Here is a 24,974-nt window from a genome sequence, read left to right as displayed (position 1 = left end):
CTGGATCAAGATTTGGCCCCCCTGGTCTAGGGGTAGTCCAAAGGTTGAAGGCCTGAGGTGGATCTAAGGGACCCTCTCTCAAGAATGGAGCTAAGGAAATGAGAGTATATGTCGAATCCATAGAGCAGAGTGGAGTAAACAAGGGAAAGCTGAGGATCTTCTAGATGCACAAAAGTGTTCTTGTAGCTTTGTTTGATTACTGTTGATTGACAAAAATCAGATGGAATGCTTTAAGTTCCTTTTCAGGGCTCTAAATATCTTGGGACCGTTGCTGTATATCAGGGGTCCTCAGCCCTGTTCCTGGAGATCTACCTTCCTACAGAGTTCAGCTCCAACCCTGATCAAACGGACATGAATCAAATAATTAGGACCTGAACAGCACTTGAAAATTATAGGCAGGCGTGTTTGATATGGGTTGCAACTGAAATCTGCAGGAAGGTAGATCTTAAGGAACAGGGTTGAGCACCCGTGCTGTATATGAAGGATGAGGAAGCTCTCATGATTCAACTAAAATATCCTATTATTATATATTTTTGTTCTGAAGATGAACAAAGATCTCAGAGGATTGAAACAACATAAGATTAATTAATTACACTATTGTAATTTTTTGTGTGAACAAACCTTTTAAATTCAGTTTAAATTCAGTTTAATGATGGAGTTTAAGTTACATCACTGAACTTTGCTCCAAACGAGCTTCTCAAGAAATAAAGAAAAATAAAGAGACTCCAATTAACACAGGGCCAGACCTCTAGGTGTCCCCTGCAAAGGATGCTGTCGAGTTGAGCTTTGGCTCGGGCCAGTTTAAGCTGTGAATGTTCAGTCAGAGGAGTAGAATTCTTTAGTAGGGTCATGTTCTCCAGCAGACATTCCTCCAGCAGCGCTTCGGCCAGCAGCAGTGTCCTGTAATCATCTGCAGACAATCAGAGAAAAACAGAGTAAAGGCTGAAGAAGGAAGACTGGAACATTTTTTTTATTCTGGTTGATTATGGTAATCTCTCTTGCATGCGACAATAACCATTTTCGACGTATACCGCGGTTTGGAAAAGTCAAGGTTTTAAAACCGCCAACATTTCTTGCTATACCTTTCCTATAATATGTGTAAGATTGGTAATTTTTACAACAGTATCTCCAGCAGAATATATTCAAAGAAGCCATTTTAAACTGTAAAGAAATCTGTGTTTTTGAAACCAATGAAGACAGCAGAAGTCATTTGAATTATTTACCCTGACATGTTTCCTGCTCCAAAATATTTAAAAAGTTGACTGTGGGCACACTATACCTGCACACAGTTCTGTCTGAACAGCTTCCAAAAGATAAATTTCATCATAGGTGCCCTTAAATTCACACCAGTAACAAGTCTATAGTCGTGTTTTGTTCATAAATGACTTCATGCCTTTAATGTCAGTCATTGGACTACTGTATATCACAACAGAATGCCATTCAGTGATTAACATGTCTTGATTTTTGATCAGCATTCTGACCATTTTTTAAAAGAGTTATGCTTGTTTGTTTTAGCTCAACTTAAGAGTCGGACCACAAACCTGCTTAAAACATTCGTTTAGCATTTTGTATAAACACTGGATGAGATGTTTCCTGTTTAGTTTAATCTCTCACTCCACACAAAAATCCGACTTGTATCAAGTTAATGTATGACATTTTCCTCAACCTCAACAGAATGTGAAGTAGCTAAATTTTATCACTTAACAACAATATTCATCCCATTTGTAAAATAAGAACAATACTATGTCCTAATGTTGTGCTTATGCTGACTGAGTTTAATTCTTGACAGTGAAATTAGTGTTTGAGTGATGGCAGTGGCGAAACAAGATGTGCTGGGTCAGAGATTAGATTTGGACAGAGGTGGACACACCTCCTGGGAGTGCCATGTGTTAACCTCTAGCTTACTGATGTTGATTTAACAGTGAAAATGGAACAGAGTTTAAGCAGCATGTTTACCATTCTCATACCACTGTGAAAGGACAGCATTTTCTACTGTATAACTTGTCAACAGTAACAGTTTTCTGATTCTGTGTATACAACAGTGTGTAAATGATCAACTCACATGCTTCATATTAAAAATATAAAGTCAAATTATTTGCAAGAAACTGCTGAGTTTTGCAATGTATGTGTGTGTATTAGCCCATATGTGACCCAAGAAGAAATTGCTATAATTTGCTATAACATTAACACATAAAAGTAAATTATTTTCAAGGTTTGTTGGTCAAAGAACATCCGGGTCAAAGGACAATAGTGTTAAGGAAAGTATTTACAGCCTATAACAGCCTAAAAGAACAAACACATCAGTGGAATAATGCACTTTCAAATTAATCTAGTCCAAAGAGTTTCAACATCATAACTTCCAGTGACAGTTTATGTCAGTTATTTCACCATGGACAACACTCAGTAAAATCCCACTAACTTAAACATCACTGCAAACCAATGCATGTGGGGGCCTACATACTGTAGAAAAAAATATGATGGCGAGTAAATCATTCCTTAAAGTGAAGTAGCTTCTACCTGTAACTAAAGGGTGTGTGCTGTGCATGTATTTACATCTCTGCTTCACATGAGTAACATTCTCTCTCTTATTAAAGAGTGAACTGACAAAACAAATCTAACTACATACAGTCAAACACAAAACAGTCTACAACAAAACAGACATCTGTTGACTGATATTAGAGCACACTACAAACGTAGGCTTGACAGAAAGGTGCAAAGATCATGCGGAACAAGACACACTCACACTCATCACTACTGGCTCTAATCTATTCCACTCTATTGTGGAACGCGCACTTACCATCGTCATGCAGGCGCGCGGCAGCAAGCTGCTCCACCAAAGAGGGAATTTTATCCCACTGACACTCCGAACGGCAGCGGTCGACCTCCGCTTCTAAGCGGTACTGAGAGAACGAGAGTCGGGAAGACATCCCGCCTGCTTCTCTGGGACCGCGCTCCACCGAGACCAGAGGAGTGACTGCCGACTGTCAACGGAAAACTCACTGAGCATGTGCAAACAAACATGATAAAGGCTTTGCCCATTTCAGTGACTGAAGTAGGCATATTGATAAAAGTAAAGTTAACATCTCTGAACTGTATTCCAAACAAGCTCCTCGAGAGCATGTTTGTAAACTGTTTACTGAATTAAAAGTGATAACACTGCTATTTTTTTTTATATTAAATGTTCATTTCTGCTAAGTTGCATTCAGTTACATTTATGCTACTTTCTGAACTAAATATCATTCCTTATAATATTACGGAATGAATATTTAATATTAAGGAATATTTAAAATTATTTTAATTACAACAATTATTCTTATGGTGAGGCAGTGGCGCAGTAGGTAGTGCTGTTGCCTCACAGTAAGAAGGTCGCTGAGTCACTGGTTTGAACCTCGGCTCAGTTGGTGTTTCTGTGTGGAGTTTGCATGTTCTCCCTGCCTTCGCGTGGGCTTCCTACAGGTGCTCCGGTTTCCCCCACAGTCCAAAGACATGCGGCACAGGGAAATTGGGTAGGCTAAATTGTCCTTAGTGAATGTGTGTGTGGATGTTTCCCATGGGTTGGGGCTGGAAAGGCATCCGCTGCATAATAACTTGCTGGATAAGTTGGCGGTTCATTCTGCTGTGGTGACCCCAGATTAATAAAGGGACTAAACTGACAAGAAAATGAATGAATGAAGAAATTATTGTTATCAGGTCTTTCTTACTATGCCATTAGTAGTTATGCCTTTATTTAAAGGCGAATGCTAATCATTCGGACATCAGAATTTATGATAGATTTTTTTTAATATCATTTTAACTAAGCTACTGTATAATTGGAAATTCTCAACAAAGGACTGTTGCATGGAGTCATGAATATTAAATATGTGTAAACTTCTCTAAAAAATTAAAACTCTTTCATTAACTCACCCTATCCCTGCCCAGATGTAGGCTAGGCTATATGAATTTCTTTACTTAGAGGAAGAGCTATTTTAGTGAGCTCAAGTTTAATGTACCCCAATGCTTCAAAAACCTCACAAAGCAGAGACAAGCATCCACACAAACCTAATTTCTTAATCAGTGTCTTTAAATGATATGTGTGAGAGAAAAAAATATTAACATGTAAAGGCTTTTAAACTATAAACCAACTTTGAGAACTGACACTTGCATTAACTTGACTAAGAAAAGCTGTATATTCCACAGCATGAGGCTTAGTATATTCTGAGAGAATTGTTGGGTGGAGAATCCCTTTAATCACACTGTGTTTCTTACCTTAATAATTTACATTAAAAAATGAACAGTGACATACACACAACCAATGTAAAGGAAATGATGATACTTTTTACATACTAGTTGCAATATACAGGGGTTAGTCTGTGGATTTTACAACAGCCTTTAGAGAGAAGAAAAACTATTATTATCATACACTCTCAGAAAAAAAAGGTACACACGGTGGTACAAACAATGTCCTTTTGTGCCTTTGTAAAAACTGTACCTTTTATGGTACAATTGAAATAAAGGTGCACAATTATTCTCATAAAAAAAGCTACATAAATGTTGTACCACTCCTTATTTATTACAATATCTATGAACATAAATATGACTGAGGCAAAGTGATTTATGAATAATTTGCATATTGAAACAAGAATCAGTATTCAAACGGATATGCTTAACGAAACTTATAAAAATGATTTATTAAGTTATATAATACAAAACAACTGGTAAAACATAAAACTATAGGTAGTGTAAACTAAACATTAAAGGCATTTTAAATGTTTGGTAAGCATTTTTAACACTGTTAAGGTACAAAGTGTCTTGTCACTGTGTACAATTCTGTCCCATAAAAAGGTACTGCCCCAGTGACAAGAGTTTGTACCTTCTTTGGTACAATATTGTACCATTTTTTCTGAGAACGTATGATACATTTTCCAATCAATTCAATTTAACATTACTCTTTCTTTCCAAATTGTGTGGAAACCCTGTACTTACATTTGGTTCCTTGTTTGGGGTCGACTTAGTCCTATAGTGGAAAACCTGTCATTGGTCAGACCTGGTCATTATATGGTGCTACCAGCCACTCCAAAATCTATCTGAACTAGTTCAACCCCAAAAATCAACATCACCGACACATCCTCGTGCCATCACAAGACATCCCTGTGTCATTCCAAGACATTTTTTTTCCAGCAGAAAATTACCTGTGAGATATTTTGAAGTGTTTTAGCCACAGTGCCACAAGTTTTTGGGCCCTTTGCACAGTTAATTGCCTCATGGCCCTGTAAATGGTGTTCCCCTGATCACTATGTGTGATTTAAGCATGAACATCTTTACCATCAATATCAGATTAAACCCTCAAAACTATCAAAAAAATAAAAAAAATAAAAAAAGTTTTTTTTTACAGTTGAAAAACAAACATTTGTTTAACAGTGGAACATCCTACAGTATGTGTGCGCTCAGTACACACACAGCAAACACTGAGCTGCAACACAGGTCAAAAGGAATGCGTTAACAGTCTGCCAAGACCTTAAACGTACTTCAACAAGTCTTCTTTACAAAGCAAAGCCTTGTCCATGACAACTCTGTCCTATTTCTCTGAAATCCCCCCACTGCAAGATGACTAAATCTATTTAAGCAATTAAATCTTGTTAACTATTTGCAGGGCTGGTTGTAATAGAATTACAAGATCAAGAAAAAAAGCTGCTTCCAACATAGAGTCCGGCATGAGACTTGAGTTATGAGTCTGTTTACATGAAAATGCTGGCTATTTAATGCAAAAACGTCCACAGAATGCAAATCCTAATAAAATGAGACGCCTGTCCAAACCCCTACTGACATAATGGCCCCATCTAGTGGGCGACTTAAAATAATCCTGCTTGACAAAACTCAGCAAGACATGTACACTGAAGCCTGTAGCATACACACATCATTTTCTAATTGACAACAAAGGGCGGACTGCGGACTCTCTACTTTTTAACGTTTACAGAAACGTAAAATGTTTTGTAAAATTATTAAATTATATAGGTTTTGCGTGGCACCGTCAGGACGTAGTTAATAAAAATCATTTTAAACTATCAAAATAATATTCATAAACTCAATAATGTATAATAATAAATCAATCATTAGCCTATATTCTACTGTTTCACAATTTAGCCAGTAAAATATACAATCAAAGGACTATAGTTGCTAGAAAACATCACGGCACGTCTACTGACTATAACGTTTCTACGATATCAACATCAAACTGAACCTCCAGCCGTCGGAAAATAGATTTGGCCCTTTCATTTTCTTTGCAGTGGTTTGCCATGCAGGTGATCGTGGTGATCTATTAACTAGCCACAAAACCATTATGAGTAACTGAAGCGCTCAGTCATTCCTCTGCTGTCTGTGTGTGGATTACACCAGTGCGCTGATTTATTATGACGCTTAGTCAAATCCAATCAGCATGCAGCTGTCGTGTCCTAAAAAAAAATCGCATTATTTATAGGTTATTATTCCTGAAATCTCTTTGAAATGTGAATATAACTAATGGTTTAATAGGATGTTTAATGCTGGTCATAGGTTAAGCCAATTTAAAAGCTGTTATTCCTAATTAGTTTGACACATCCAATGCCAACGAAAAATGCGATACTATTCGATTGTACTCTATAAAATGTTCTCTTTTTTTAATTATTAAAAATGATAAATTACGACTATATGAGATTTGATTTGGCTAATTATTTTATACAAAAATATAAACGTAATAAGTGAAATCCACGTCAAGAGTTTTACTTCAAATGTCATATAAGATATAACGTTGTATTTTTTACAGTATCAGCGTAGAAATAAAACAAACTAAAAATGTGTCCAATCAGAGTTTAGCTGTCGTGTCCATAAGGTGAAAGGCAACTACGGCAAGCGAAGCAGTCAGAAAACGCGGCGCTGAGTAAACAACAGCAGGAGTTCGTTGTTACTCCACTGTGGCTGAACAAACAGGACGAATATTTGCCCGTCAACTGTGATTTATAACTGTGAGTAAATTATGTTTATGTTATCATGTCGCTGTATTTGTATTGATATCCTTGGACTTGAGCAACGCGAACGTGTAACAGTGACTGTTAAAGCAATGTTCAAGTTCATCCATATGTCAGCAACCATTTAAGTTACCCTTAACACCACATTTATAAGAATAGATGTACGTTTTTCGTAATTGCACATATTTAGCAAAATCTTAACTCTTAGATAAATGCGTGTTTGTCAGTTGTCAGTGGTATTTATCGTTGAGGTCTGCTTTCAGCTGCAGTAATGAATGAAACTGTCATCCTAATTTCGTGCTCTCCCATCATTGTCTTGTGATTTCAGTGTAATGAGATTGAGAGAAATATCTGGGCAGCTCAGATTATGGAGCTGGTTCCTGGTCTGCTCCGGCTGTGTGCTGTCTGTATGGGCCCATGGAGGACAACATGGAGAAGCAGTTGGCTCAAATCAAGTGCCCCCACCAATCACCCGCTTGGACAGGAACATGGTTCAGGATAGAGAGTACGTTTTCTTTTTTTTCTTACATTAAAAATTGTAGGTTTCAAATAGGTCTTAAAGTCTATGCATATAGCACTTTTCAATACTGATAATTTTATGAGCAGCAGAACATAATATTCAATGTATTTCCGAAGGACAATGAAGAATCCAAATTATGTTGAAAACTAGGCTACATCCAACAATAAAACATTTTAAATTGTAATAAAACGTAAGCTTTAGAGTATTTTGATCAAATATATGAACCCTTGGTGAGCTGACTTCTTTTTTTAAATATTTTAAAAGCCTGTTCTGCAGATCTATAGATTGCATCAAATTCATGATGAAACCTGTCCTGTACCTGATTTGATGCACTCTTTTCCAAATTTCAAATGACCCCTGTGGCAGAGCAGCTTGACCTGATTTCTGTATTTCAGCAAATATGTTGGGAAATCAAACATTGTAATAAATCTCTCTCTTTTTCTCTTAGTATTTATTTATCTATCTATATCAATCAATAGATATCTGAACTACAGTTTAAAATATTTTTTAAAAGGCTTATTCTGCTCACCAAGGTTGCATTTTACTGCCAAATTGAAATAGTGTTACAGTTCAAAATGAATGTTTTCTTGAATATAGTTTTCAACATCATTACTCTAGTCTTCATTGTCCTTCGGAAATCCTTTGAATATGCTGTTCTGCTGCTCAAGAAACATTAGTATTATCAGTACTGAAAATGGTTACGCAGAAATCTTTGTAAAAATGTTTTAAGAAATGTTTGTACTTTTTTTTTTAGACGTCACAATAACAATTCTGTAACTTTAGTAAAGTTAAGGAGTCAAAATGTGGTTAAATAACCCTGATTTTCAATTGCAACATATGAAAACACTTGCTCTGTTGTTTTCTGAAAGAAAAAAAGAAAGTAAATGTTCTAAAAGGCATTTTATATTCAATATCTAACTTTTAAGTACATGCTGTTCTTTATTTATGCAGTATAAAGGCTATCAGTAGATTTGTTTACAAATTCTTGCCAGAATTAATAATTTTGTGAACATGAATCCTCAGATTTCTAAATGCATGTTAGGCATGGGCAGTATAAGGTTCTGATAGTATGAAAACCTTGGATATAATGGTATTATGATTGCTACTATAAAATTAAATTTTTTTTAAATATCTGGGTAAAAAACAACAATTTTTTTTTATTCCCAATGAATGCAATATTTTTTATATATATAAAAAAAAAACATTTCAAATATTTGAGAGCAGTAAACATGTCAAGCAAATCTGAGCAAAAACTTCATTAGTTTAAAAAAAATTGAAACTCTTGCTTTTCTTTGGATGTAATAAAAGCCACTGTACTGTTCAGGTCCATAGCATGTTTGTATGTTGGTTTATAAGCAACAAGCAATGTTTCCTGAATAGTGGGTAGACCAACAGCTTTTCCTGTCGAGGGTCCTTTTCTGCTGGAGATACTAAATAAATAGTAATAAAAACGCGTAAAAAAAACCTTACATGTACCTTAGAAACGGTATAACAGAAAAAAATTACAGTTTTAATACTTTGACTTTTCCAAACCGCTGTCAACCTTGACACCGGTTATCTTCCCATGCCTAATGCACGTAGATGTTATTGTGTACTATTTATCCATGCCTGTTTCATTTTTAAAAATCTCTATTGTTTATTCTAAAAATAATCATCACAGTTGCATTTTAATACAAAGAAAAAAGACTTTTATTGCAACAGAATGACTGTGCCAAAGGTCACCATTATCAACTGAGGCTGATCATTTTAAAATCTCTGCTAAGTACCAATATGATTCTCACTGCATTTGAACCTTTCTTGTGTTTTGCTGTAGGCATATCATGGAGCATTTAGAAGGGATTGTTGAAAAGCAAGAGTCAGAAATGACACCTCAAGAGCTGCAGCTGCACTATTTTAAGATGCACGATTATGATGGCAACAATCTGCTGGATGGACTTGAGCTTGCCACTGCCATTACACATGTTCATAGGGAGGTGTGTGTGCTTTGATATTGAACTTGACATTATTCTATGTACTTTACAAGTTTAAAGTTTGGACAAATTATTCTTTAATGAGTATTGCATTTATTCATATTAACATTCTACTGACAGCAATCCATATTTGTTTCATATACTGTGTTTTTTTTTTTTCAAACCCCACTTTCAAAGTGATTTGGTTAAGGTAGGGAAATCCGTAAAAATGCTTGAATTTTAAACTAGTAAACTATTTTAAAAATTAAGATAACACATTGTATATTTAATATGCAAAAGATAGTAACTTAATGTTGGCCTTGGCATAAAAATGCCATCTAATAGTTTCTTAGAATACTTTACTATATAATAAAATTCTGATTATCTGAAAAATGTGACGAAGTATGTATGTAATTTGCCACACTTGTAAAGCGCTGGAAAATTTCAAAGATGCACCTGGAAAGTGCTTAAATTTGACTTTGGAAAAGGTGTAAGAACCCTGTATTTATTAGAGAAGAGATGGGGAATGTTACCTCAAACTGCAGTCAAAAATGTAATAAAGAATTGAATGAACAAAACTGAACTAAAATAAATTGAATTGATCAAATAAACAAACACATATCGACCAAGGAAACATAAATCGATCATAAAATAAATACAGCTTATCAGTGGGTGGCTAAACATTAACAAGAGGTGCATGAAACTCCTTGCACAGAGCTCATTATTACGTTGACTAGACAGCAGGTTACACCAGGATGCATGATGCGGCACTGCTCAAGTAAGAGTAATTTACCTTTATATTCAGCCTAAAGTGTTTCTAATAAACAGGCTGCAGGGATCAGTTCTTCGCACGTTGATTACCCAATTAGCTGGATTTGGTTACTGACGATTTCTCACGGTCCAGGATAGTTTCATTCTTCAAAAGTCATCTGAGAATTGTTGTCATACCAACAGGTGTAGTAGCTCAAACCTGCTTGGGAGCAGGTTTATTTCATATAAACAGGATTACATCGGGCCTTTTCAAGAAAAGGTCATGCTAAAAGTATGTACCAAATGCTGATATTTTCTTACAGTAGTAAGCTATAGGTTATATACACTTAGTAAAATAGTTAATGAAAATTTTTATAAATATATTTTATGTTTTATAATAATTATTAATATTTAATAATAAATAATTGATAATATTTGTTTATATACATATAAGTTTTAAAATACAATGTATATATACTTATGCAGTCTGCACTCTGAAATAAAAAAACAAAGCTGACACGGGGTGGATCTCCCCATGGGGTTTAAAGAGAAGGTTTATTAACATGTGCTTTCTAGATACAAACACGTACTAAAGCTGGTACCTTAAATAGTGTAAGTATGATAATAGACATGCACATTATTCAACTTTTTTTTTATTTTTTTAAAGAAATAATAATTTATGCAGTCATAGACTTTTTTTTTGATAGCTATGACAATGATTTCATGCTTCGCACAGCACCATTACCAATATCAAAATGTTTTTTGATGCAAAATTAATTTGAACAGTTCATTATTTCTTATGCCGATTTAGAAACTTGAATAGGCCTAGGCTAATATAATAAAGAAAATCTGCTCTAAATGTAAAACTAAATCAATTGCTAAATACTCTTGACACATTAAGGGCCGTATCATACACCCGGCGCAATGTAGCGCAAGACGCGGCGCAATACTCTTTTGCTACTTTTAGCTCGGCGCAAGGGTCATTTAAAGGAGTTGCGCCACGCTGTTTAAATAGCAAATGCATTTGCGCTCAAATATGTGCCTATAGGCGTTCTGGTCTAAAAAAGCAGGCGTGTTTTGGCGCGTTGCTATTTTGAGAATATCTTTACATATGAAAAATATATAATATCTTAAGGAGATATTATATATATAAATAAGGATATATACAGGATATAAATATAAATGAAATATTACAAAACATTTTAATTTCTAGCCTACATGAAGATTTAAAAACCACTGCCTTACTTTCTTCATCTCGGGAGGCTTTTTCAGTTCATTCAATTTGCTTTTGTATAATGTTATTATTATTAGCAGTATTATTTATTATATCCATATTTATATTTGTTTTATTAAAAACAAGCTTAGATTTGTCCACCTGTCAAATTTTAGACCATATGGGGCATGGCAGGTGTAATTGGAAATAACTCAGTATTTTGACCACACTTGGTTATTATTGTTCATTTATTCGTTTGCTGGAAATTAGAACTGAATTTAGAAATGGTTTTGAAACAAATCTTTGCGCTTAACAAATGGAATTAGTTATTTATAGGCTAATTGATGCCTGTGCGTAAAGGTTTCCCTATCCATGAGAGCAAAAGCGAAAGTGAACTTACTTAACGTCAAAATGCGCTTATGGCGCGATGCAGCTGGCTCTTAAAGGGAATGGGAGATGAGACTCTAATTGGTTTATTCTCAAAACACACCTATAACTCATTAAGAGAATATGAAATCCGCAAAGCGGATTTCCCCGCCCTTAAATTAGCAAAAATGCGTTCTGACACGCCCTGAAAGCGTTTGCGGCCTACATTTTGCGCTCCGCGCATGGACCGTCAAAATAGAGCCCTAAAAGTGTAAAGCCTGCAGCCCACAACAAATGTGAAAAGTTATTGCATGTCATATTAAACAGTTTACTATGAATTTTATATAATTTTGCTTACATGGACAATTGAATATTATTCAGATGATGTCATTACGCAGCCAGTCGTTGTATTGCTGATCATGATTGCGCAGATCAATAGATCTGTCTTTCACAACATAAGCAGTAATCTCAGATCAGAGGCCTGTTTCAGTAAGAAGGTTCAACCAACTCAGATTTTAAGCTTGAACTCTGAGTTGACTTACCAAAAGATTAAAAACCTCAGAGTTTTCTGTTTCAGAATAGCTGATCTGAGTTAGATTAATCAAGTCTGAGTAGACTAATTTAGAGTTAAGCGTGCAAACCGCCACTATAAAAAGGCATTATCAATGGAGTGCAGATATTACGAGTCGCCATCTGAAAAAAAAGAGATTTTTCTTTTCCAGCTGAGTTTTATGTGCTCATGTTAAGTTATAGCAAGTATGACCCTGTATTTAAAGAAGAAAAAGCAACCCCACTGCAACGACGAAACAAAGTAAGCGTGAGAAGACATAGCTGCTCAAGTTAATGCGCAAGTTTACATTTAAAATATTTAAGTATTTAAATATTTAAGTATAATAAAAAAAGTAATGTAATATGACATTTAAAAACTTTTTCACTTGGAAAAAGTGGGGAATTGGCCGAGTTATTTCAAATTTAATTGCATTAAATTACATAAAATGGACTACTGTATAGTTTCTACAACAAATATAACAAAACACGAATGCATATAATCTTAACTCAATGTTCAGTGGAAATGTTTAATTTAAGGTTTCCACTTTTACATATTGATCAGATTAAGATAAACATTTTAAAATTGAGTTTGAAAGCTTTAAATATGCACTTGTCTGTCTGCCTATTTTATTGATCGAGTGGTAGAGGTTGATGTGACATTAAGTCACAAACGGTATTAAAAAATAGTTTTTAGAACAAATAATAATCTCATTAATCAAGTTACAGTCCCCATCGAAGGTCAGTGAATTTAAGCTAATAATTTATTTTTTGCAGTAATATAACTATGCCAGTAAAACTTAACTATAGTGTTGATTCTAATTGTAATTTTCCCAAAAAAGGACAAGCCATTCTCGTAATTTTTTTATTTATTTTTTTATTTTATTTTTTGTGACTGAAATGTATGCAATGAATGACAAAGGCTAAGGTAAGAAATACCACTTCGTCTTTTAAAAAAGGAGACCTCTCTTTGAGAAACAGGCTTGACTTACCCTGCTTTCTCGCATTGGACAAGCCTGCCATTTTTGAAACAGAAAACCCAGAGTTTCTCTTATTTCAGGGTTACACACTCTGAAGGTTTTAACTTAACCTCCTTTCTGAAACAGGGCCCAGTTCATCAGATATTTTAATCTGATTAGCGAACAAAAATTGGCAGAGACCAGTTATCAGTTATGAAAAGATCATTTAAGCTAGGTACAAAGAACAGACCCCAGGTGTGTAGTTCAATCTCAAAACTCTAAAAAAGTTGATACAGTGAAAAAAAGTATGCACAAACCCACAAGCACAAACTGAGCTTTGACAGTAACATATAGTGTATCTTTTATAGATATAAAAAAAAGATACAAAATGCATTCTTATTATCTGTTATGTTTTCCCCCTTCTAGTCATAACTAATGTTGTCACCTAACCTTGGTTTCCAGGAAAGAGGAGGAGATAGCCAACCAATGAGGGAAGAAGATCTCATCAACCTTATTGATGATGTCCTCAGAGACGATGACAAAAACAATGATGGCTACATTGACTATGCAGAGTTTGCAACGTCTCTGGAGTAGTAAAAAAACAACAACAAATACACCAACAGCCTTACTGTGAATGCAGATTACCTCTGATGTACAAGTCTCCAGGACATTCCTTTGTGTGTGAGATTTCACAGGCACAGTATAGTCATGCTTTAGTATAACCAGTATTAAATGTCATAAAATTAAATGGTAAGGGTCATCTCACTGATCAAAGGTGTTGTGTATTCATGCCATCGTAATTTTTGCACTCACATTTGCGTATTTCCTGTCAGAATGGACTCTTGATGTATAAACTGCCTAAATTTGTCATCTGTAAAAATGGATATTATTGAATAAATACTTTGCGGAAATGCTCTTCTGCAAAGCTGTTGTTTAAATGAAGCTAAAGTGCGACAAATTTGCTGCTCATGAATGAATGAACTTGCTCTGTCTGCCTTAAAGAGATCATCATTGTGACTGTCATTTTTAAAATGCCAATTTAAAAGTAAAACATCTTAAACAGTGTTTGAGAGAACATCTACCTATAAAGATTAAAGCTCATGTGTGCAATGTGCCTATTTGCACCTACAGTATAAAATATAATTTCCCTATGTAGCTTTTCTTTACGGTTGGTTTTAATAACAGGCACCAGAGATTTTGTGAAGTTTATTTATAAATTATAAATAAGATCATGTGCTTCTGATTGGTTGCATTTATTCCCGCGTTATTCAAATTATGATTCACTAATCAGACGATTCCTGAGCCACCATAAATACCTTAAGTTCCATATAACATCCGTTTTCGTTTTGAAGAATCCTCCCTTCCACTCCTTTTCCAGATGGGTGGCAGAGTGGCCCAGTGGTTTGCGCTGTTGCTTCACAGCAAGAACATCACTGGTTCTAGTCCTTACCAAGCCAGCTGACGTTTCTGTGCGGAGTTTGCACATTCTCCCCTTGCTCACGTGGGCTTTCCCCGGTTTCCTCCCACAGTCCAAAAACATGCAACGTATGTTAATTGACTAATCCAAATCAGCACCATAGACATGCTCCTAGTAAGTCGGTATTTCTTAAGAGCAATCACTATCTGTTCATTAGCTACTGTAGGAGTGGAGTTCTTGAGATCTACCGGAGCTCAAACTCTTGCCTTGCAAATGGGAGGGAGCCCCGGGCTCGAGAATCTTATGAGCTCATAGCTCTCACCCGGACCGCATGCCAAACAAGCTTTATAATCAATCATCAGCTAAGTGTGAAGTCTTGAAAAGACAACAATCAGAACTTCATCATCCAAACAATGTTGTAACTGATTTTCAACTTATTACATACACAAAATGTCATATGGGTCAATGTAATGCTTTTCCATTAAATTAATAAAAGTCATTTAAAATGTGATTCATCCTAATACTCACTTAAATACTCGTTTCTCAAGATTAGAAAACATTTAGAATGTTTTTGGGGTGAAGCAACTATTGCAATATCAGAATGAATGATGCCTTTATTGCTTTTTTTTTACCTACTACTTTTGGAAAACCTTTATACACAAAACTAATGAAGCCAAACCTTTTCCTGTGCGATCAAAATGAAAGTAAAAATAGCAGCTTTGCAGGAAAATGGTTTGAAAGTTTTCAGTCAGAACTGTTTTTAAGTGCCCATTATGTAGTATAATAAATAAAAAACTGTTTTCTCACACGTTTTCAAGAAACAAAAGACTTTCATCGACCCGTGCACTTTCATTTTACATGCATAACCTGACAAAAACAACACAATATTTACATAAAATGTCTAATTTGTTTTTACCAAAGCTGTTATTGATTACTTGGAGTAATGTATTTCAGATGTACATAGGGTCTGTTGTGCATTTCAATGGAAAAAATGACGTTCATAATGGTCCTTATTTATAATCCTAAACATGTTCAGTGTGAAAAGAACCTAGTGTAGTAGTCAAAGTTGTGTATTGACAAAAGTAATCAATATAAAAGTAATTATTTTTTTGTCTAAGATGCAATAAAAGTATGTTCTTTGTGACTCCAAATGTAATAAAGAAGTAAAAAATCAATATTGCTTTGTCTTTGAAAACTTTTATTCTGTATACTTTATGTAGATTCTTGTACAAAAGGGAAGATAAAAATGTCAATCGTTACTAGTTCCAGTGACTAATACTTTCCAGTCCTGGCACAGAGGCCAGTGAGAGCACTGAGGTGGGGGATGGCCCAATGTTGCGCAATTGATTGTACCAGTCATTAGGCTGTCTGTTGGCTTGTGATGGGAGAGAACCAGAAGGGCTGGAGAATTGACTGCCAGAAGACGGATGGGGTGGGTAGCCTCCAGGGGGCAGCACTGAAGAGAACTGTGAGACATGAGGCAGGGAATGAGGACACTGGCACTGCCGCCCCATGGCAGAGGAAGACACGCACATGGTGCTAAAGAGAGGCCCTCGCACTGGCATCACGCTTACTGCCAGCGATTTTTGGGTTATACGGTCCTGCTTCCGCTGCTTGGCACGACGGTTCTGGAACCACACCTGTAGATTTAGCTAAAAGTCAGCTCAGGTAATCAAAATCAGTCAAGATTTGCCCAGTAACATGTAAAGTTATATAGTCAAGCTCAAAATTATTCCTATCCCTGGCAAATACTGACTTGAAGTTATCTATATTCAACAAACACATTTTGTTTTGTTTTTGACATTGAAATGACACAGGCTTCTGCCAAAAGATAACAAGACATTTAAGAGACATCATTTTGGAAAAACAACAACATTCTCCGCTTTTATTTACCTTTAAACAAAAATTGTCATGTTTAAAATGATAAATACCATTTGAATAACGGTGAAATCCAAAGTTCTATACCATCACAAACAGTCCAAGCTGTTCTAAAGCATACTAATTCATTAGGAACACTTTTAATCCAACAGGTGAAAACAGAAACAGTCAGACAAAGGAGTTTAGTGGGTAATAAATAATAATAAAAGGTAACTTTAAGTCAGAATTTTCCAGGGGTATGAATAATTTTGTGCTTGACTGTATTACAGTTGAAGTCAGAATTATTAGCCCCCCTGAATTATTACCCTCCCTGTTTATTTTTTTTTTCCAATTTCTGTTTAATGGAGAAAAAATTTTCAGCACATTTCAAAACATAATAGTTTTAATAACTCATTTCTAATAACTGATTTATTTTATCTTTGCCATGATGACAGTAAATAATATTTGACTAGATATTTTTCAAGACCCTTCTATACAGCTTAAAGTGACATTTAAAGGCTTAACTAGATTAATTAGGTTAACTAGGCAGGTTAGGGTAATTAGGCAAGTTATTGTATAGTAATGGTTTGTTCTATAGACTATCGAAAAGAAAAAAAACAGCTTAAAGAAGCTAATAATTTTGACCTTAAAATGGTTTTTAAAATTTTAAAAGTTTTATTCTAGCTGAAATAAAACAAATAAGACTTTCTTCAGAAGAAAAAATATTATTAGACATACTGTGAAAATTTCCTTCCTCTGTTAAACATCATTTGGAAAATATTTTAAAAAGAAAAAAAATCATAGTGGGCTAATAACTCTGACTTCAACTGTATAAACAGGATAAGATAAGATAAACATGCTTTACATTGATGTATGATTTGTTAGGATAATATCTAAATATAAATACATATAGTTAAAAGTCACAGCAAAATGGGTGAAACATCCTCAAAACTGCAAACACTAAAATAATGAAATGGCCAGCCGAGGGGCCTGAAGTACACCTGATTAAAAAAATCTCTGAAAAACCATTGGTGACAAAATTTTGTCAAAGAAACACATTGGAAGAGACCGGAGGAAGTGTGGATCAATACCAGAATAGCCAGAAAGACTAATGTCCAGTGAGAAATCCTCTGTCCATCCCTTTATGACAGTGTACCCATTCATAGATGGCTACTTCAAGCAGGATAACGCTTCATGCCATAAAGCAAAAATCATCTTAGACTGTTTTTTTTTTTTTAAATGATAATGAGTTCACCTTATTCAAATGGCCTCCACGGTCACCAGTATCAATCCAATAGAGCACCTTTGGGATGTGGTGGAACAGGAGATTCGCATCATGGATGTGCAGCTGACAAATCTGCAGCAACTGTGTGATGCTATCATATCAATATGGACCAAAATCTCTGAGAAATATTTCCAGTACCTTGTTAAGTCTAAGCCACGAAGGATTAAGGCAGTTCTGAAAGCAAAAGAGGGTCCAACCCGGTACTTGTAAGGTGTACCTAATAAAGTGGCAGGTGAGTGTACATAAGATGTTTATGAATCCAAAGCTAGAATTTTTGAAAAAAATGCCTTTAGCATTAATGGAGCATTAGTACCCTGCTGAAAAATCCAGCTAAAACCAGCCTAGGATGGTTGGCTGGTTTTAGCTGGTCGACCAGCCTGGTTTTAAAGGGGTTTTGGCCATTTCCAGCCTGGTTTTAGCTGGTCAGGCTGGAAAATTACCAGCTAAGACCAGCTTAAACCAAACTTGACCAACTTTAAGCTGGACATAACTAGTTTTGGCTGGCTAGGCTGGTCAAGCTGGTTTTAGCTGGTCATCTCCCAGCCTGACCCGCTAAAACTAGGCTGGAAATGCCTGAAAACCAGCCTGGAAATGGTCAAAACTCCTTTAAAACTAGGCTGGTCGAGCAGCTAAAACCAGCCAACAATCCTAGGCTGGTTTAAGCTGGATTTTTCAGCAGGGTAGTGATCCAAACAGTCACTGAATGCTTTACAATCAATGTGAACCACCCCAAAAACATATAACCATATAGTTACTAGTAGTAACATCAGGTTAACAATCATGTAAAATTAAAGTTAAATGCTCGGTTACCTGTATGCGAGCCTCATTAAGTTTGGTGACCCTAGCAAGCTCCTCTCTGTAGTAGATATCAGGATAGTGGTTCTGTCTGAAAGCCAACTCCAGGTGCTCCAGCTGCTCATTGCTGAAGGTAGTTCGGTGTCTCCGGCGGGATGGTGAAGGGTATGGTCTTGCTCGTGCTTCACCATCCCTGACACTCTCAGATTTCTGAGAAACTTTTCTTGGGTGAATTTGGACATCTATATCTGACAGGGGGAAAGTCAAAAAGGTGAATTAAATGTGAACAGACTCTTTGTCACTGCTAAAGTCTTGGCTCAGACCTCTATCTCTAGTTACACGCAATTTCCGATTGACAGTGACAGATTTTCCCCAACTACTAAAACTCTGAGATGTTGGATTTGCAGAAACACATTTCTAAAATGATGTTCGCTGAGGACGGGGATTTGAGAGCCTTAATGCTTCCAAACAAACGTACAGGAATTCAAAAGACAGCAGGATTTGCCACCTGAACTCAATATCGTGAGAGGGAGGAATGTCAGAATCGAGGATTATGCTTAGCTTAGGCAAACAATGAGGGAAAAAAGTGACTAATTTGTCAAATTGGTTTCCAGTTGCTAATACCGTTGAGAGTAAAGGAAGTGCAAGAAATTTGAAATTAGATTTTTAAGTGTCATAACTAACTGTACTAGATAAAAAGTGACTAAGTTCAACTCATCTTTATTTCTATAGTGCTTTTACAATGTAGATTGTCTCAAAGCAGCTTAACATAGAAGTTCTAGTCAATTGAAACTGCTTCAGTCTAGTTTTCAGAGTTGATGTTGTGTAGTTCAGTTCAGCGTAGTTTAAATTTCACTGCTGAAAGTCCAAACAATGAAGATCCACTGATATGCGCAGCTCCGCATGTCCCATAAGCATATCACCAAATTTGAGCCTATTAAATTTTCTAATAATTTGTTGTAGCCTATTATTTGTATTAATATTATTACATTTTGATATAATTTCAGCATATTTTTTAAAGTACTCAATTGAAAAAACAACTTAATTTCAATTGTTTAATGACTCACATGCGTCGAGTATTGAAGTTTGCCCTGCGCGCTTATGGTTTTTAAAGAAACTTTTGTGGTGGGTCAATCTTGTCAATGCGTCAAAAAGGTAATGATTCGCACTCATTAAGCAATTGCTTCGTACCGTTTTTCTTTCTTCTTTTTAAATTCTTCGGGTGACACACAAACGTTTCGGCACAATGCCTTCCTCAGTGTGTGATAAAATCCTCTCACTCCACCCTTTTATCCCATAATCAATTAGGCCTACACTGCGTCATAGACGGCCAGTGGCGCAAAAAGGGGGTATGCAGTATATGCGGCGCATAGGGGCGCCACACATTGTGGGCGCCATTGTGCCAAAACTATTTTTGAAATTATCTATATTAAAAGTTTCATATATATATATATATATATATATATATATATATATATATATATATATATATATATATATATATATATATATATGTTAAAAATGTTTATTTAGCATTTTATACGCGTATAATATTGTATTTTATTAAATGAAAAAATCATTCCACCCCCCACCCCCATTTTTCATACCATATACATGTTTTTATGAATTTATTATGTATCATATAGATTCATCAGGCCTTTTGGTAACTTCTTAGCTCAAAACTATTTTAATTTTAGCTACAAACAAAGTTATAACATTTCAATTAAATAGAACATTTGTTTGTTTCTGTTTTTTTTTTTAATTTTTTTACACTAAACATTTGACAGTCTTTTTTATTTAACTTTTAGCAGTTTTAGTCAATTGTTCTTGCAAAGACAGACCTTACACTTCTCACAGTATGCATGTGAGAAGTAATTGCAATGTTCTTTTGCCCTTTAGGACTCCCATGTCTATCATTTTGTTTTGACAAATGTAGTACAAAAAGTCCAAAAGCAAGGCTAGTCAAGGTGATATAATCATTTAGTGAGGGAAATTTAAATTGAGAAGAAATTTGGGGTGGTATGAGATGCATTTCTTTGTGACTTAACTTCAATATGCTTAATGTAATTCTACCCTTTACTACTTCATACTATTTCAGTTGTGTTCAGAACTGCCAAACTGTATTTTTTGAAGCATATTGATATCTTTATGAAAAATATCTTTAATTTATTGATAGAAATATATTCCACATTTTATCACTTGCCTGTTATAAAATATAGTTGGATTGAAGGGGGGCGCGCAAAAGTTGAAGCCGCATACACATCAGTAAATGTGCAGTTGCGCCCCTGTAGACGGCCACTCTCATTTTCATTTCATTATTCCATAATTACATAGGGACTATTTACCTTCATATTTCAAACATTATTTCACCAAGAAATAGCATATAATTATCATTATTTGGCAAGTGTACATTAATACAATGGAAATCCGACAGTACATAACATTAAAAAATACATTTGACGGCCCCCTGCTGAAAAATCCAGCTTGAACCAGCCTAGGCTGATTGGCTGGTCGACCAGGCTGGTTTTAGAGGGGTTTTGGCCATTTCCAGGCTGGTTTCCAGCCATTTCCAGCCTGGTCTTGGCTGGTCAGGCTGGAAAATGACCAGCTAAATCCAGCTAAAGCCAGCTTGACCAGCCTGGTTTAAGCTGTACATAGCTGGTTTTGGCTGGGCTCCCAGCCTGGCTAGGTTGGTCAAGCTTGTTTTAGCTGGTCATTTTCCAGCCTGACCAGCTAAGTCCAGGCTGGAAATGGCTGGAAACCAGCCTGGAAATGGCCAAAACCCCTCTAAAACCAGCCTGGTCTACCAGCTAAAACCAGCCAACCAGCCTAGGCTGGTTTAAGCTGTTTTTTTCAGTAGGGGGTCGCTCGATGATTGAAGAAAATCTTTCACCTTAACACACATGACCAACCACACAAGAAATATTTACCCTCAAAACATTATTTTACAGGAAAATAGCATATTTACATCAATACAATGAAATTCCGACAGTCCAAAACATTAAATAAAAATGTTGTTATATTGTGTCAATCATCTATACGGCTACTTGATGTTTGCCAACATTTTTTTTCATTTCAGTAAATCATAATCAACCACAGGAAAAAATACCTTTACCTTCAAAAACATTTTTTTTAGGAAAATAGCAAATCAATTACCATCATTCCCTTATTCATGTCTCCGTCAACAGTGAAACTTCGACAGTTAAAAAACATTAAAATCCATTTTCATCGCATTATTTGAGTCACTACAACTTCAAAATCCATGATACCTAATATTATAGCTAAACAACAAACTGTTAAAGAAACACAGAAAGGTCCAACTCCTTATTCATTCCTCTTGGTATAAATAATCTTTTATTTAGATTACCTCCTCTGTGTGATTCAAACATTTTTTAAATCATCCGAAGAATGTATAAAGAAAAGAAAAAGAAAAAAAAGAAAGAAAAACAGTATGAAGCAATAACTTGATTAGTGCAAATCGTTACCTTTTTGAATAATATAATTGATTAATGACAACAACATGACGAAAGCATATTGGGAAACTCAAGCTATTGTCTCTTGTTAAACGATTTATAGCCACTATAAGTGTGAAAATAAAATAAAAAAGACAAACATTATACAAGTGATAGCATTACTATTAATGTCATAGTTTAATTGTAATTTATATATTGCCTAGTTTAAAGGGAAATTTCACCCAAAAATCATTCTGTTTAAAACAAAAGAAGATATGATGAGTTTGGATACAAAAACCTCTAAATGCCGTCTGAAATGTTCTCCTAAAAAGACAGTTTTTCTCGACCTCCTATATTTATGTTCACTTATTTCACTTGAAAGGCAATGAAAAGAACTTATCCATCACTAAAATCAGTGAGCCAACACACAAAAGATGGAGAAAAATGCTAATTTTAGAAGAAAATATCAAATGGCTTTTAGAGTTTTTTGCATCTAAACTCTTCATGAAAGCTGGAAACCTGTAACCATTGACATTCACAGGATTTGTTTTTCTTACCATGGGAGTCAGATTTGAAGCATTCTTCACAATATGTTCAACAGAAAAATAAACTTATGAATGTTTAAAGGTGAGCATATTTTCATTTTCAGCTGAACTTTCCAATTAACCACAATTCTGGATAAATGTTTTAATTCGACATCTTAAACACTTGATGATAGTGTAGTATCTCTAGGATCAGTTCCACTCAAAGTTGTCATTGTGATACATACAGTTGAGTCAGAATTATTAGCCCCCCTGTTTATTTTCCCCCAATTTCTGTTTGCCATCTTGACAGTACATAATATTTGACTATATATTTTTCAAGACACTTCTATACAGCTTAAAGTGAAATTAATTAATAAGGTGAACTAGGCAGGTTAGGGTAATTAGCCAAGTTATTGTATAACGATGGTTTGTTCTGTAGACTATCTAAACAAAGATAGCTTAAAGGGGCTAATCATTTTGACCTTAAAATGGTTTTTAAAAAATTAAAAACTGCTTTTATATACTCTAAATAAAACAAATAAGACTTTCTCCAGAAGAAAAAACATTATCAGACATACTGTGAAAATTTCCTTAATCTGTTCAACATCGTTTGGGATTTATTTAAAAATAAACAAAAATCAAAGGGGTAATAATAATTTTGACTTCAACTGTATATTGTGATGTTTCTTGTTAAGTTAATTTTACTATTATACATTTTTCTTACCATCAATCATAATATAATTGTTTAAAAATCTAGAAAGGTTTTGTAGACCTACTAAAAGCAATTTTCTTACCTGCGCTTGAGCTAACCGTGACCTCAGAGTAATTTTCAGGGAACTGTTGCTGAGGTTTCTCTATGTCCATTTCAGACTCTCTCTGGGCTGCAAGCAGGATTCCCTCTTGACCTCCGTTCAAACCACATTATACTCCTTCACAGTTGTGACATCACAGTGCGGTTACACCTCTCACCTGTTTGGTCAATGTGATGGTGGAGCCCACAATATTGTAACCTGGGTCTGTTTTGGTCAGTGTGAACTGAGATTAATCTGATGACACAACTATATGTGAGCAAATAAAAGAATACAAGAATCAAGATGAGTGAAGCGGAGACATTTTATTAAATAATCGATTTGATTTGCAGTTATGAGAAGAACGTTTTATTCTGACCGATTTAACCACCAGGGGGCAGAGTAAACAAAAGTAAACAGACACAAGAGGAAACGGTCTTAGACCAGGGGTTCTCAAACTTTTCAGCCCGCGACTCCTAAAATAACAACTCCTCGCGACAACATTAATGCTCGGAGGTGGTTATAAGCATACAAATATTGCACACAATGGCGCGCACACACGCCAATAGGACTATAGAAACATAAGCATATTGGCAACACAAAAAAAGTGCAACAGTCTTACAACCATGTATTCATTCATAATCATGATTCATTTTGTTTAATTTATTATTAACCTCACTTAATAAGATTGGTGAGCACAATGTTTACAGCACAAGACTATTTTTGATTTATTTTTGGAGACTTGGAGCCATTTGGAGATCATCCTTCTTGTTCAGCCGTGGCCTTAATTTTTAATGTATGTGAGTGCCATAAAGGTGTCAAAGTTTAATATTATAACTAACACTACTGTTGTGATGTTAATCCAGCCTAATTACCCCCAGGGGTTGCAAATAAAATATAATAATTGATAAAATATGATAATTCTAATAGTTTAATAAAATATATGAGATTTTTGGAAATCAGCAAGTGAAGACCCCTGATTTTAAGGCAACCCCCACTTTAAAAACCACTGCTTATGAACAAAAAATAAGCAGTTTCATTTGAATCAATAAATGTGCAATGATAAGTATAATTAGATTCAAATGTTTCATAATGTTATCACCATATGAAGAACTTTGACAACTCAAAAGAAAAGTTTAGTCTACTTCACAGTTTATTTTGACCAATCTTTGCCCACTTAAGAATCATCTGTATATTTTGCCCATGTTATTTAAAGAGCATGTTAACATGAAATATTTGATGCATTAATAATAAGGTACATTACATATGAATTTGATCGTGGCAAGTTGGCAACATGGTGGCTTTGGTGATTAGCACAGCAAGAAGGTCGCTGGTTTGATCAGTTGGCATTTCTGTATGGAGGTTCCATGTTCTCCCCATGTTCCAGTGGGTTTCCTCCAGGTGCCCCTTTTTCCCAACAGTCCAAAGACATGTGCTATAAGTGAATTAAATAAATATAATGCCCGTAGTGTATGTGTGTGAATGAGCGTGTGTAGATGTTTCCCAGTTCTGGATTGCAGCTGGAAGGGCATCAGCTGTGTAAAACATATGATGGTTTAGTTGGTGGTTCATT

General features: G+C 35.3%; 3 protein-coding genes and 1 long non-coding RNA gene across 8 annotated transcripts in view; 2 read left to right on the top strand and 2 right to left on the bottom strand.

Annotated features, from left to right (window-relative positions):
• ttc7a (tetratricopeptide repeat domain 7A) overlaps positions 1-6,423 on the bottom strand; it is a 65,628-nt gene extending 59,205 nt beyond the window's left edge. For 2 of the 5 annotated variants that reach the window (XM_087278021.1, XM_087278023.1), the window contains exons 1-4: positions 6,218-6,423; positions 4,963-5,007; positions 2,798-2,981; positions 747-910 (exon numbers count right to left, since the gene is read on the bottom strand). In XM_087278021.1, coding sequence (XP_087134147.1) covers positions 747-910; positions 2,798-2,981; positions 4,963-5,007; positions 6,218-6,274 — 450 coding nt within the window. In that variant the 5' untranslated portion in view covers positions 6,275-6,423. 5 annotated transcript variants of the gene reach the window in all.
• A 438-nt stretch (positions 6,424-6,861) lies between these two features.
• mcfd2 (multiple coagulation factor deficiency 2, ER cargo receptor complex subunit) lies at positions 6,862-15,870 on the top strand. Its single transcript, NM_001005939.3, is given in 4 exon segments — positions 6,862-6,977; positions 7,309-7,485; positions 9,314-9,473; positions 13,746-15,870. Coding segments are annotated over 3 exon segments (465 nt in total). The 5' UTR covers positions 6,862-6,977; positions 7,309-7,312; the 3' UTR covers positions 13,878-15,870.
• Positions 15,871-15,959: 89 nt separating this feature from the next.
• On the bottom strand, positions 15,960-23,645 carry prop1 (PROP paired-like homeobox 1). Its single transcript, NM_001177461.3, is given in 3 exon segments — positions 15,960-16,340; positions 18,653-18,885; positions 23,408-23,645. Coding segments are annotated over 3 exon segments (684 nt in total). The 5' UTR covers positions 23,478-23,645.
• Positions 18,787-23,593, top strand: LOC147840992 (uncharacterized). The gene is made up of 4 exons (XR_015505709.1): positions 18,787-19,970; positions 20,929-21,099; positions 21,498-22,345; positions 22,426-23,593. It is a non-coding gene; the product is annotated as an uncharacterized LOC147840992 (long non-coding RNA).
• Positions 23,646-24,974: the final 1,329 nt, after the last annotated feature.

The sequence above is a fragment of the Danio rerio genome, chromosome 13 (genome assembly GCF_052040795.2).
Source record: "Danio rerio strain M-AB ecotype USA chromosome 13, GRCz13ab, whole genome shotgun sequence".
NCBI lineage: Eukaryota > Metazoa > Chordata > Actinopteri > Cypriniformes > Danionidae > Danio > Danio rerio.
Note: the sequence above shows the minus strand (reverse complement) of the source record. Positions and strands in the feature narration are given on the sequence as shown.